Source organism: Hydra viridissima, unplaced genomic scaffold (genome assembly GCF_058129835.1).
Source record: "Hydra viridissima isolate aposymbiotic clone 2 unplaced genomic scaffold, HvirCarnegie_v1 scaffold_6, whole genome shotgun sequence".
Classification (NCBI taxonomy): domain Eukaryota; kingdom Metazoa; phylum Cnidaria; class Hydrozoa; order Anthoathecata; family Hydridae; genus Hydra; species Hydra viridissima.
Window position 1 is genome coordinate 14,896,476 of NW_028324305.1, and position 14,754 is coordinate 14,911,229.

The 14,754-nt window shown below is 29.8% G+C and overlaps 1 protein-coding gene across 1 annotated transcript; it reads left to right on the forward strand.

Moving 5' to 3' along the window:
• The first annotated feature begins 6,617 nt into the window (after window positions 1–6,617).
• On the forward strand, window positions 6,618–9,018 carry LOC149887191 (indian hedgehog protein-like). The gene is made up of 3 exons (XM_090091878.1): window positions 6,618–7,031; window positions 7,702–8,008; window positions 8,216–9,018. Exons 1-3 carry the CDS (start codon window positions 6,732–6,734, stop codon window positions 8,836–8,838), a joined length of 1,230 nt encoding a protein of 409 aa, XP_089948004.1. The 5' UTR covers window positions 6,618–6,731; the 3' UTR covers window positions 8,839–9,018.
• Window positions 9,019–14,754: the final 5,736 nt, after the last annotated feature.

Sequence of the window (14,754 nt, forward strand, 5' to 3'; positions counted from 1 at the left end):
CCCTAATCTGTTTTTTTTTTTAGATGAATGTAGGGAAAGGAAGGTCACATAGGCATTTGGTCCCTTATATTTTTATGCCATGTGTATTTTATCATGCAGTGAAATAGTTTGCATATATTATGTTGAATGTTTATATTGTGTGTTTTATCAAAGCTTTTTATTTATGGTTTGCTTATTTAATTTATTTTGGAATGTGAAATGGAATGTGGAATGAAAAGGAAAAGTGTAGTACTAATCAATAAACTTGAATAATTTTATCATACTTGCATCAGGCTTACTTTCAGATTCCTTAGGCCCAAAAAACAAAAAAAGTGAATTAACAACTACTGAGATACGAAAATACACGATTAAACTCTTATTAAACGTTATCACAGCACTACATAAGCTTTCAGTTCTTTCAGCAATAAGCTGCTTTTTAAATAATTTTCTATTAACTGACTTTGTAACTTCTGCAGTAACAACAAGGCTATTCAAGATACCTTTTTACTACTTTCTTTAATTTAAACAACTGACTACATAGCAATAGACTCAGCGAGCACTTGTAAAAAATCTATCTTTGTCATTCTATTGCTTTATGTTATTACATTATCTTAGACAAAATTTTAGTTTTGAGGCTTTTTAACCTTCAGTTTTGTTTTTTTTGACGTAAGTTTTACATACTGCTTGTTTTTTAACTCTACATTTTTTTCAAATATATTTTATGCTTAGGAAAAACGGCCAGGTACGGTAGGTTACAAATTCTGTTTTAATTTTTATTAAGTCAGGAAAAATCGTTCAGAGCTATATTATTTTTTTCGGTTTCTGTCAATCAGAACTGGAATCCAAGGGGAACATGAAAGAGGCTTGCCTGATAAAACAACTCAGTTTTGAAGATGAAGATGAAGATGTAAAAGTTTTTGAGTTTTTGTTATAAATGCTCAAAAGGAAATTTGAACCTCAAAAAAATCCTGTAAAAACTACCAGTTTCCAATTTGTTAATAAGGCGCCCCACCTTAGAGCTGCACATAATGTAACAGATTATAATCTATCATGCAGGCTATTATTATGATTCTGTTCGTATCCTGCCATCGTATTCTGACCATTACTGCATTAAAAATGCAGGAAAAAAAACAAAACAAAAAACAACACCAATGATGTTTTTTATTTACTCAACGTTTTAACAGTTTTATCCCACGAAGATTCAAAGGAAGGTTATAACGGAGATTAGAAAAGAGATTATAACGGAGCTTTAGTTTAATAAACAGCAGTTTTTCTTTTTACTAAGTGTGATACTATATTTAGGGATGAATCATATTTTATTGAGATTTTATCTTTTTGTCATCGTTTTACCGAGATCTCTTAATTAAAAGGATTGCGCTATCTGTAACTCCGTTTGTTTTTTTTAATTGAAATTTAATTCAAGCTCTTTATCATATTGTTAAATAGCGGTTCCACAAGAATTAACATTGTATCGATTTAATATGAATCTAGAGACAGCAAACGCTCAAGCTCTAAGGAAAGTTGCTCTGTAGAACAATAAAAGGAGCAAATCCTCTTTATTTTAATCCATTGAGAAAAAAATTTTTGGAAATGATACTCCATTAAAAACTATGACCATATTTTCTCAGGAAGGATTTTCTAAGCTATGGTTTAAGTCTATAAATAAAAAGTTCTTAGCTATATATATTTCTTTATAGTTTAATTTTCTTGGGGGTGTTAAATTACATAATACATGAAAATGAGTCCTTTTGTAAAAAAAAGTAATTAAAGGTTGTTTTTTTTTTGCATTTGCATTTGCTTTTTAAATAAATAAAAGTCTTTGAAAATGCAAACAGAAATCAAAATAAGATACAGAAACGAAAAAAACATAATTTATATCTCATAAATTATTAAAACATGCAGTCAGATTAACGCAGTCAAATTTTGGAATTATCGTATTAAAATGTACTTAGAAGTAATTAAATGTTGCATCAAAATTCAAAATCCCAGAAAATTATTTCTGAATTCCAATATCATGTTTAAATTAACTTTAAAGTAATTTCTATTTGAAATGTTTATCGAAAAAAATTTACAATTATGATAGGTGAAACTATTTTTTATCAATTAATTTTATTAATTATTATTAATTAGCTGGTTGAAAAAGTTAATTAATAATGAAAAAATGAAGAAAAAAAATTTAACAAAATGGTTGTTTTGCAAATATTTCTTCAAGCATTGCAACTAATTTCAAATAAGATGAAATTGGCATTATTATACAGATGAACACCTCAACATCTCAATGTCTTAATGTCTCAACGAGGAGCATAGAACCAGCATCCAAATGCCCACTTACGGAAACAGCACTAGTATTTCCTGTTATTAAATGAACATTTATTTAAAACTCTTGCGTCTACATTCAAACTTGCATTCAAATGTGTTGACCCGTCGTGCACACACGAACGACAGGAAATAAATTTAGTTTCACGTAATGCTGAAGAATATTTATTAGTTCATACATTTTTTTATCCCGTTTTATGTTGCTAAGGCGTATAAAAACTTTCTCAAAAATGATTCCTTTTTAGTATAGTTCGCCTAATTTTTCAAAAATGTGACTTTGTAATGTTTCTTGTCTAAATGCAATAAAATAAACATTTTTTGCATTTTGTTATTAATGGCAAGAACTATGCTATTTACAAAGTGGTGTAAAAATTACGCTGCGTCTGCAAAAAATATTTTTTAGAAGGATACGGACGTATATGAAATTACGAGGCCGTATGAAAAATCTTGAGGAAGTTAAAAGGCCAGTTCCTAACATTAATAAGTGGTCAATATGTACAGCACGAAAACGTACACCTGATTATTCAAGCAATAAAAGAAGGAAAAGTTGAAAAAAACCATTGAGTTGAATTATATATAAACTCTGGGGGTTGTTTTTTTAATTGTTAAATATCTATAATTAGTTCAAAACATTAAGTTTAACGAGACCTTCACTGTTGAAGAATAGTTTATAACCAGTGTTGATACATATGGGCCCTGAAAATAGCTCACGAGTCTTTTTCATTCTAAATATCCTTGTAGACTTTTAAAAAGTATTTCTCTTTACCAATTTCACAAGCAATTTGAAATCCTTGTAAAAAGAGAATATTTCAAGAAGATGATCTACAGACATTTAAGCAGAAGTATTCTTTTAGAACTCCATATGATGTAAAGAAGACAAGTTCCCCCACCAGGCACTGTTGTGTTATACAGTATTTTGATAAAGAAATTAACCTAGTTTACTAGAATAAATAACAGATGATGCAGGCTTTTGTGTTTGTTTGTAACAAAAGGGAATTCAATTACTACAGTGGTTTGTTGAAGCTGAGCTCATTGAAATTAGTATCCCTAAAAGTTTCTTTTTTTATTTTAAGAAACAATATACTAGAAGAACTTAATTCCATTTTAGATGAGATGTCAGAGAGGCAGCTTTATAAGCTACAAATCAAAACACAATATTTAGCTCAAGTATACAGATTGCTACTTCTTATGTCGTTGATACCATTGCTAATCAACGATAAGACATTCACTCTTTAAAGCCATTCAAAAATGAGGAAGAGGAATTTAAGTGGTATAATGGTAGATGAATTATGTTTACCTTTAAATACAATTTCAACTATAAGTCTAAAAACTTCATAAATCATCTTCAAATTCATGGAAAGAAGGCTTGTTTTACAATAGAGAACAACTTATCAAATGAGGAAAAATTAGTTTTTCTAAAGTTTAAATACAATGATTCATATGCTTATTTTTATTCCCCATCATTAAATGGGATGATTTGCATAGCATTTATCTAGACATTTAGTAATCTAGTAAAGTTTCTGATCTGTCAATATATGCATGAAGTATTACATTCTGGAAATAATAAACAAAATGTGGCACTAGCTGTTGCACATGAAACTAATATTGCTGCTTCTACAGAGCTCTTATTAATTGGATTGATCCGTTGTATTATTCACCTGTAATTGCCATGATAACTCAAACTATCTCAACATTTGAAATCACTCTCCAATGTCTGCTTTGGCTATGAAATGAATTGTCAACACAATCTTAATGTAGAAATTGTAAAACACTTGAAAGCTTAAAACAATAATCTTAAAAATAATTGATGTTTATTTCTCTTACGTGGTGGATTATTTTCTCCTTCTAAATTACTATTTGCCTTATTTCAAAAGAATTTATCATTTTTTTCAGATTTAATTGAGAAGGATATCTCATATTTATTGAGTCCTGCTCATCAAAGATTTTGGCAAAAGTTGATTTTTAAATATTTATCTTGTATATATAACTCACTAACTTATTAGAAAAACGTTATTATTTTTTCTTCAAATATCTTTCTGTGTAAAAAATCTCTTAATTCCTTGCTCATGAATCTGACATCTGAAAGTATCTTTAGTAACCCATGATCAGAATAATACAATTCAGAGGATTGTCAGATGGTTGGCATCGTTACCATTTATTTTTTGATTATTGACAACGTTTCCATTCATTTTGAGTTGTTTTTGAATAGATTTTTTATTTTAAGTCCTTTGACTCCCCCCCCCCCCCATCCCCGCGCGCTTTTTCCCCAAATTAATTGGTTTTTAAGGAGAAACTTGGCAAATGTTTGGCTTCCTAAAATTGCTCAATTTATGCGGTTCCATTTCTAAAGACAAATTATGAGTACGGAATTTTTTGAATAAATTTATTATAAAATTAATTTTTCCAAATCTATAATTTAGTTAATGATCGTGTAAATAACCAGTAAAATATGAATTCAATACAATATTTTGTATGGGATGTCTGTCAAGCTTTTTAAAGTTTACTTTTTATATTCGAAAAACTTGCACCATATTTTGGGTAAAAATCTTCGTTTCGCTTTTTAATTAAAATGTAAGCAATGATGTATTTTTACAAGTTCAATTTTCAATTAAAAGAATTTAGATGAATTTATACAAATGTTTAAAATTTGAAGTATTTTGCTAAAGCAATAAGCATTAAGATTAAACTGTCATTCTTTTTTTTTGAATTTTTGATCATTGGAAAATTACAACAGATACTAATGTTTAGAACACTTATTCGAGACGGCGTTAATACATTTTAAAACGAAATTGCCGCTAATAAAAGGCAAGGTGCTATTTTAAATGCAATTTCGGGAGGTCCAATGGGCCGAATGGCAGAAATAATAATAATAAAAATAATAATAAAAAAAAAAGACATTAGATGATGTAATGTTATCTTAGATTTCTATAGCGCTTCTTACACCCATTGTTAACACGTTGCATCTTTACCCGTAGTTCTATACATTTATTTGAATTTATCATATAGCATACATAAGCATTGAAAACACATGAAATGAAATAAAATCTTTTTACGTTAAGAATTGTAAGCTGCCTTATAAAGTTTACGTTTCTCAGGGAAACAATAAGATGGTGGCAGTTTTAAGTTTTGTCGCGCAAACAGTAAAAACAGCAAACAGCGCGGAATGAGCTACCGGTTATTATTGGGTATCAGAGAATCAAAAAAATTCAAAAAAATGTTATTCACCAGGGAATTTTGTTTTTTGTTTCATGTGTGAGAGAGAACTAATGAAAGTCAGTGTATTAAGAAAGAACATGGACTTTGTTAAATTGGATAGAAGCAACCATTTTCGTTTGTTCGGAGCCATGTTTGTTTGTTAGCATAAGCAAAATGTTGCTCTAGAAAGTTGCTCAACCAAGTTTTAATAGATTGAGCAGGCTACCACTGGATCATTTTAATTTGCTACTCTGATCCAAATAAGATTTTTTTGGGGTAAAAGGGAACGGGCCAATTGTGCGGACAAAGATTCTTTAAATTAGATTTTTTAAATTAAAAAACACTTCAATGAAGTGAAATTTCAGAGATTTAAAAGATCAACTTTTTTTGCGACGGACTTGAATTTCTATTTAGAAGTATTGTCACTATAGTAATAGCACTGCTTTTGTTGTTGCCATTGCTTAGTTTTTTTTAGTTTCCTAATTAGAGGAAACGCATCACCTAATGAAACATCAGCTAAAGTAGTTAAAAATTAGATTTTTCACTAACTTCGTACTGTCTGACCTACTAAAATACTTATCAACACTTAAAATATACGAACCAAGTTGAAATTCTAGAGAACTAAAAAGTGAAGTGTAGCTATTATCCTTCGAGTTGTTTAAGATTTTTTTTGGTTTATTAGATTAAAGCTAGTTAGAATTTGTTGGTAAAAATAATTTTATTTTCAAACCATAAGCATAGATTTGGTTATCTTCAGTTCTCTAACGTTTACTTGAAAATATAATACATTTTCTAACTAGTTTTTTGAAATTTCTCATACGCGTCGAAAACCAGTCCTTCAGGTTTTCGTAACTTAAATTTTCAGTTTGAAACTGCATAGAAACAAATATTTCCTTAATTGAATAATGGATTAAAGAAAATAAAGACTGAGAAATAATAATCATTATAACTTCAGAACGAGTTTTAGACAACGTAACGAGTTAATGATAATAAACATTTTTAAACCCTTAGGGAATGTCATGCGACCAGCGCGGCTGTAAATCTGAAAGACAATAAAAAAACAATTGCTTATATTTAATACAGAACGCAGCGTCGCAACATATTTAAAATTCTCGAAGTTAATTATATTAAAACAACGCTTACGTTGGTTTTAAGTTGCAGACGCGCTGTTGTTAAATAATTATGAATGAACGTAGTAAGGACGCGTGAGGAAAGTACATAACCAGGAGTTTGTCTAGGAAATGAATATGTCGAATCGAGTTCAGAAGGCATCGAAAGTTGTTTATATTTTCGGATTGATTTTAATTACAGGAACAAACTTCAGTTACGAATGCGGTATCGGCCGAAGATTCGGACACGCGTTAAGTTCTCAGCTAGATATTGAAGGTCATTATCCAAACGTGCCAGAAACAAACGAACTTGCAAGTGGTTCCTTTGTGAAGCAGCTCCAAAAAAATGACACTTTGCTAAAGATGACAATAAATACGCAAATTATTTATCAGCACCATCGACTAGATTCTGATAGTCGCCTTGCTACAGCGGTACGTAGATATGCTTTTTTTTTCTTTTTTTACGTAAACATTTGCTTTTAAATAATTTTATAAATTTTTAACAATTTACTCTATTAAACTTTACTAAAAAAAAATTTTTTTTTAATTATCGTATCAAACTAAAAAATGTTGAAAAGGATTGTTTCTTTTTGTTTTTTGTTTTGTTTGTTTTTTTTAAGTTTGGTATATTTCTGTTACATCCAATTCTTTTTCAAAGTTTCTTTAAAACCATTTTCATTGAAAAATTTAATCGGTCGGAAATAAAATTAAAGCGTTATATTAAAAATTTGTTAACACCTATGAAAGTTTTGTAGGTTTTTTTAAATAATCCCCATTTCGATCATTAATTATATCCAGTCGTACGATACGTGGTATGATATCTTTATCTTAGAAAGAAAATGTTACGCCATTTATAGCTTAAGAAGGTGTTCCTTTCAATAATGTAAAATAAATGTAAAGGTTTTCTTTGGCTAATTTTTTTTCCTATTTATCAAATTGCAATACGTAGGGAAAAACTTAATTGTGTAGTAGTCGAGACAACACTTTTAAATTATAATTTTACTTGTGTTTTAACTCATTGTTGTGTTAATAAATTTTAGTTAATAGTTTTTTACGATATTATAAAAATAATTTAAATGCATTTTAAATATTATTTAATTAGATATGTACGGAAGCGTTGCTGGGACTTTCCGAATCTGTTCAGCAATACTGGTCTGGAGAATACAAACTTTACGTTGTTGAAGGATATATTTCAGACGTAACGAAAAGCCGTGGGACAGGTTCCCTTCATTTAGAAGGAAGAGCGTTTGATTTAAGGCTCGCTAATTCGGATGTTAAGAAACCTAGGTTAGCTCCGGTTGAAAAAAACCAACTCCAACGTCTGGCAGGGCTAGCATATTATCAAGCTAAGTTCTCTTACGTAAGTGTCAAGCAAGACCACGTTCACGTATCTTGCCGCAAAAATACCAGTGAGTATGTTTTAAATTTTTTTTTTTTTCATGGGACATCGAGTTTGTTACAATCTCCAGTTTTAGATTTTTTTTTTAAATAAATAAAATTAAAAAAAAAAAAATCTAAAAAGAGAAAAAAAAAAAGAGGTGAATTAAATTTAAAAAGTGAAGTACATTTAAGCAGCCAAGTTTTTCTATATTTTATTTGTGTGTTTATTTTGTTAGGAATCGAAGCAAACAAAGTGTACAGCCGTTGCTTCCCTGAAACTTCTTACGTTCGTCATGAATCCGGCAGAAAAATCCTTATGCGAGATCTAAAAGTTGGTGATTCTGTTATTACCATGGGCTCTAACGGCAGCATAATGCTTAGCGAGGTAACGATGTTCCTTCATAAACAAAAGAATGTCAGAGTCAAGGACTACATCAAAATATCAACAATGGACGGGAAAAATATTGTGTTAAGTTCTCATCATCTGATTTTTTCATTAGATCAAGGTGCAATTTTTGCCAAAGATGTCCAACTGAATACTTATGTCACCTCCTTTAACTATAAAAAGAGATTTTTTAACCAAACACGTGTCGCAAAAATAACTTATTTGTCAACAAAAGGGGCTTATTCACCTTTGACAGAAGAAGGGACAATTGTCGTAAATGATGTTTATACTTCTTGTTACGCCACATTTCCCAGCCATCGTATTGCACATGCTTCGTTCTCTGTTTGGCGTATTTTTTACCGTTACTTCAAGTTCATGTTGACCTTTTTTGAGAATGACACAGAATATCATTGGTATCCAGATATTTTAAGACGTTCAGTAAATTTTTTTAGTTTATTTCCTTATGATTTGTAAATAATAGAATTTATTTAATATGAAAGTGCCATAATATTTATCATTTTATTAGGCATAAAATGTTTTGAATCTAAATTATATATAAATATATATTGTATCATAAAAATATGTGAATGGAGTTAACTATTTATTTTTCAATGTAAATAAATTTAAAAAGTGTAGCAAATATACAAAATAAAAGTTGAATTTTTATCTAAGACGAAGGCAACTAACTTTATCTAAGACGAAGGCAACTAAGTTAAAAAATCCTTTCCAAATTAGGCTAAATCACTTTATTGTTCAGTCTAAAGGACTAAAGTTGACATAAATTACAATAAAGTTGACATAAATTACAATAAAAACACTAAATTTTTTTTTGAAAGATTTTTTCGGAATTTTTTGAATTAAATCTAAACCAAACTAAAAAATCAAATAAAATGCTTTTTTTTTTTATAAACAAAAGTTTTTAGTCATTTAATGAAAATTGATACTTTAAGAGTTCTTTTTTTTTTTTTTTTTATTTGGATCGAGAAATCTCTTTTGTATTATCCATTTTAAAGCCACCATATCATCCATTGCAAAGTAACCATATTTTTTTTTACCACTTCATTATAAAATTAACATATCATTATCGATTATAAAGTTACCATAGTTACCATATTATCATTATCATAGTTACATTTACCCATACAATACATATCCACTACAATCCACAATTATTCGAGTGTCATGGAGATTTATTTATTATTACTTTTGTAATATTAATAAATCATGGTAATGTAAAGATGGATAGATGATTTAAATTTAAAAATGCCGAAGAAAAATCATAAATTTAACATATTTTCTCATGTCTCAAGCAGGTGTTTACGGTCTCTATACCTAAATATACTCTTCAAAAACCTTAATAAATTCGTGGCTATCAAGCCCAGAGTTTATCCTAAGATTACATAGGGGAGAACGGGGATAGTTCACACTGCGTTTAATTTAGGAATTCTCCATCAGAAATTTCCAAAATTCACATGGAACCTTCCTACTTAACCATTTAAACTTTCAGTGCAGTATCAGGGCTAAAAGCGCATGCGCATAGAAATTATAGCGAATTATGTGTTCGTTTTTTTTTTACTAATTTTGTAACTTTTGTAACTATATTACTTTTTCAACTTTAAAAAGCAATAGCATTAGTTACAAGTAAGCTCGAATAAATGTAGGTGTTGTATGGTTCACTCTTTCACCAGTCACATTTTGTGTTTCTCAATATTTCGCGTTTTTGGGGATTTATAAGCCATTTTGTGAGCGAAAAGTTTTTGGGGTTAGTTAACACAATGATCGCGGGGCTAGTTGGCAACACATGCTAACTTATAACTTTTTGCATTAGTCTTAAGTTCACTAAAGTTATATAACACTGCAGGTCTACAGACATGCGAAGTTATAAAAGAAAAGTAGACAGGCCTGTAAATTCTAAAAATATTACAAAAAAATGCTGTTGGTGCTTTTTTTATAGATCGATCAACTGAAGGGTAATAAAAGTTAAGGCCAAAAAAAAACTATTGGATAAAAATTATCAAGAATTTCCATAGAAAAAAAATGTACTTGAAATAGAGGCTTAACGATGCTAAACTTGTCTCTTTTTATGCGGTGTTTAAAAAAAGGGTCTCTAAAGGGGTAAGTAGCTTATACTCTCAGGGCAAATTGGCTCTGAGAGTATAAGCTACTTAGCTCTTTAGAGACCCTTTTTTTAAAATAATATTTGATGCTTGAACATGCTTGCGAAATTCGTATTCTTTTGAACTGCAGCTAGATATCTTCAAAAAAGTTCACCCAGAAATGCATAGGGCTCAAAAACTAAAACTGTAGCCAACTAGTGCCAGTCTCCCCTACGCGAAGAAACATGAACATCATATTATTCCCTCGTATTATATTTCTTTATATTATATTTCAAAAGAGTAAAGTTCGATAATAGTTGTAATTTTTCTATTTTGTTAGTTGATACTTATTTTTAAACAATAAGTGGTAGGAAAACGTGAATTATCAATAGAAACATGGTAACGTGGTAATTGAAACACGGTAACGTGGTAATTGAAACACGGTAAACGTGGTGATTGAAACACGGTTGGTATTTTTTAGTTTGCGTCGAGAAAAATATTTAATGGGACAAACTGCAAAAAAAATTTTACTTCAATGGCATGGAATATTATATAAAAGAGGAAGAAACTGGAAATGTGGTCAATCAGAAACAATCAAAAAGTCAAAAAATTCATCTCCGACTGAAAACAGATGAGCTACTATCGCAAGCAAAAAAAAAGACTCTTAACTGCTCCAAAATGACAACAAGTATGAATAGTTCTTAAAAAGATCCAATATATGTGACAACAGATATTAGATTTTCTCGGGAACAATTGACTGTTGATGACTTGAAACGTGTTCTTTAGAGCGACGAATCAAAGTTTTAAGATTTTGGATCGAAAAGAACAATAATTTTTTGAAGAAAAGTTGGTGAACGGATAAGTTGTCAGTTGTAAAACATGGAAGCAGTGTGAGGTGTCAATTTTAAAATATGGTGGAGGTAGTGTCATGGCGTGGGTTTTTAAATGGTAACGATACTAGTGATATTGGTAAAATTAACGGAATAATAAAGAAAAAAGTGTATTTTGGCATTTTAAATCATATCATATCTTCCAGAAAATGTTAATTGAAGATTTCTCAAGTAGATTATGTGAGGGGGAAGCTTGTGAGCGCGAAGATGGTGTGAGGGTAGAAATGTGTAAGGGTGGACGGTGTGACGGTGGAAATGATGTAAAGAGGTGTGAGGACAGAGATTTTCTGAGGGCGGAGAAAGTGTGAACACGGAGATATGTTCAGTCCTTGGGAAATGTGTTTGTTTTAGAATTGATAACGATCTAATAACTTCTCAATCGAAATATAAAAGAAATAATAAGAATACTTAATAATGATCCTTCTCGTTTCACTTAGTAAATACTCTCAAACATTTAATTCAAGTTTATTCTTTTAATATTTTACAAATACAGTTTATAAAAATTTGCAATCAAGTCACTCAAAAATATTCTTTTACCACCTTCAAACTTATGGCCAAAGTGTCCAACAATGTTAAAACTATTCTCACTTTAAAATCTTCTCTTTCTCTTCGAAAAATATTCTTATTAATTCTCTTTCTTTACCTCTTCTTTCAAAATCTACTTTCTCTTTTTTGCAAAAATCTCTCTTTCAAAAATTTCCTCAAAATTCTCCCATAAAATCCTCCCATAAAATCTTTCCGTAAAAAAAAAAGCTCTTGAAAGATTTTCTTAAACGTTCTTTTTCTGTCCGCAGATGTTTCTTAAATCCAGGTATTGTTTTGGCATTGACAAGAAATTTTTTTCAAGTTTGTGTAGTGTTTTTTTCTCGATCTCTTAGTCATGGTTCTTAAAACAAGTTTTGCCAATCATCTTTTTATTAACGTTTGTCTCTGGTCTCGATTGTTAGTAAAATCATAAGATAATTACAGAATTGTCACGTGTCTTACTAATTGAACTATAATCATTTCATCAGTGAATTTAAAACTGAATTTCTGGTCGTTATTGTGAAAATAGTTTTAATGATATGACTAATTTATTTTTCGTGCACTTGTACATGTGTGTTCACCTGTTATTTCGACTGTCTCACACTTTTCTTCGAATAAATGCGTTATATATTTGAGACGAGTAAAACGTAAAGAAGATGTCTATAACTTCTTTCGTTTTCCCTCCTCATAAAAATGATCCAAAGTATTCCTTAAAACATTTTAGGAATGATTTGACTGAATTAGAAAACGATAAAGTAATTAAAAAAATGATTTGGTTCCCCAATCACTCAATCTATCCCATAGAAATGTAAAAAAATGAATCCCAAATAGTGAAAAAAAATTGGCCTAAACTTAAAAGTGAGTTAAATAGATTTTTAAAAATTGGGAAATTTATTATAAAGAACGCCACGAGTATGTTAGGCGGTAATTGCTACTAATGGTGCTGCATAGGTATGTTATAAATTAGCTAATTTGTTAATATTCTTCATTAATTAGTGGTAATAGCGCATATATTTCATTGATTTTCTTTTTTAGTTTTACACATAAATAATTTTTTAGAATGCAAAATTATGTTAAATTATAGCTGAAATTAGATGAAACTGGATTTACCAACTTATCATAGCATATTAACACTTATTTGATTAAACAACATTTTTTTTCTTTCTATCAATAAAAAGTTTAATGACGAAACCAAACCATAAGGAGCCAACATCTGTTCTCTTGACCCCTCATCAATGGCTTTAGGGTCAGATAAGTAATGATTGAAATAGTTATGCTTTGTGACGGAAATGCTATCGGTGTAAATATTAATGGATCCATTCGGAGCTCCGTGCCGTCGGATTTTTCTCGGTTTTTCGGAGTTTCGGAGTTCGAGAGAAATCGTGAAACTTCGAAGGAACTTCGACGAGGTTTTTAGAAAATATCAATTTTTACTCGTAAAATAATTAAATTTTTATTTTATTTCTACGCTGCTTTTACAATAGTTCATGTTGTTTTCACTTTTTAGCATTGTTCGATGTTGGTTGCAAATGTTTTGTCCAATGCTGTAAGTGTTCTCTTTGTTCAATATCAACACTAATTTACATCGCAAAGCAATTAGTAATGCACAGTGGGACAGGTGGTGGTGGTGGAAAAAACCTCACAAAAAAAGCTTATTCTATTCAAAACCATATAATAAAACATACTCGTACTTTTCCATTTTACTATTTTAAAAAGTCTTTTGAGTATAATTGTATCTTTTTAATAATAGAAGTTTTTAAATCCACAAAAATCAGTTGGCGGTAAAATAAAATGTAATGCATAATAAAATATTGTAAACAGCAACTTTTAAAATATTATTAATATTATTAAAAATTTTTAGCCAAGATCATTATTTACAATATATACAAAAACTGATCTTAAAATAACGAGGTAAGTTTTAAACATAATACTTTTTTTTTTACTACGTCGTATATCGTATGATTAAAATAATTTTGTCCACTTTAAGTCTAATATTCGGCCCACTGTGCATTGTGGCGAAATTGTGTAATAAAATGTTATCAGTGATAACAAATAATAATAATTAATCTTTAATTATACTTACCTATTGGAATAAATAGCTTTATTAAAAACTTAAAATGTGATAACTTATCACAATTAAAATAAAATTAAAAACAAATATCTGTGTCACAGTCAAATTGATAATTTTTCTTCTATAGAGAAAAATGGTTTCGGAAGCATGGAAATACTTTGATTACGTTGTGGTAAATGATAAGAAATAGATGGCAAAAATCCCATAAAAGAATCGCTTGCCCAGGAAGCAGCACAAATGGCCTGGTCACGTCAAAAGAAAAGAGAAAATAGATTTAAAACCAGTTCCAGACCAGTTTTGACTAAGATGTCGTTAACTATCTTTTTGCCAAGTTGATAGCTCTTGATGAATATCCAATTAGGTCCATAACTCAATCTGAAACTCTAAGAATGCTTTTTGAAAATTATGGGCATAATTTGCCCAAGTCAGCGTCCACAATTTCAGAAAAAATTAAGATGTTTCATGCTGAAGCCAAATGTTTAATGATCGCTGAATTGGCTGCATTGAAAGCAAAAGGAAAAAAATTTGGACTAACAGGTGACGAATGGTGTAGCAATAGAGGTAGAAGATACTACAATTTAAATGTTCATCACGACCGAACATATTGTTTAGGAATGGTGAAATTGCCGTCTCCTAGTCCTGCCGAAACATTAAACATTTTAATAATGCAAAAATGAAAAGAATTCGGTATAGATGATGAAGATGTTGCAGGTAAAACTACGGATGGTTGTAGCTGGATGGGGAAATTGGGTACCATATTTAAGTTTCCACATCAAATCTGCCAGAATCATTCAATTCATTTGAGTGT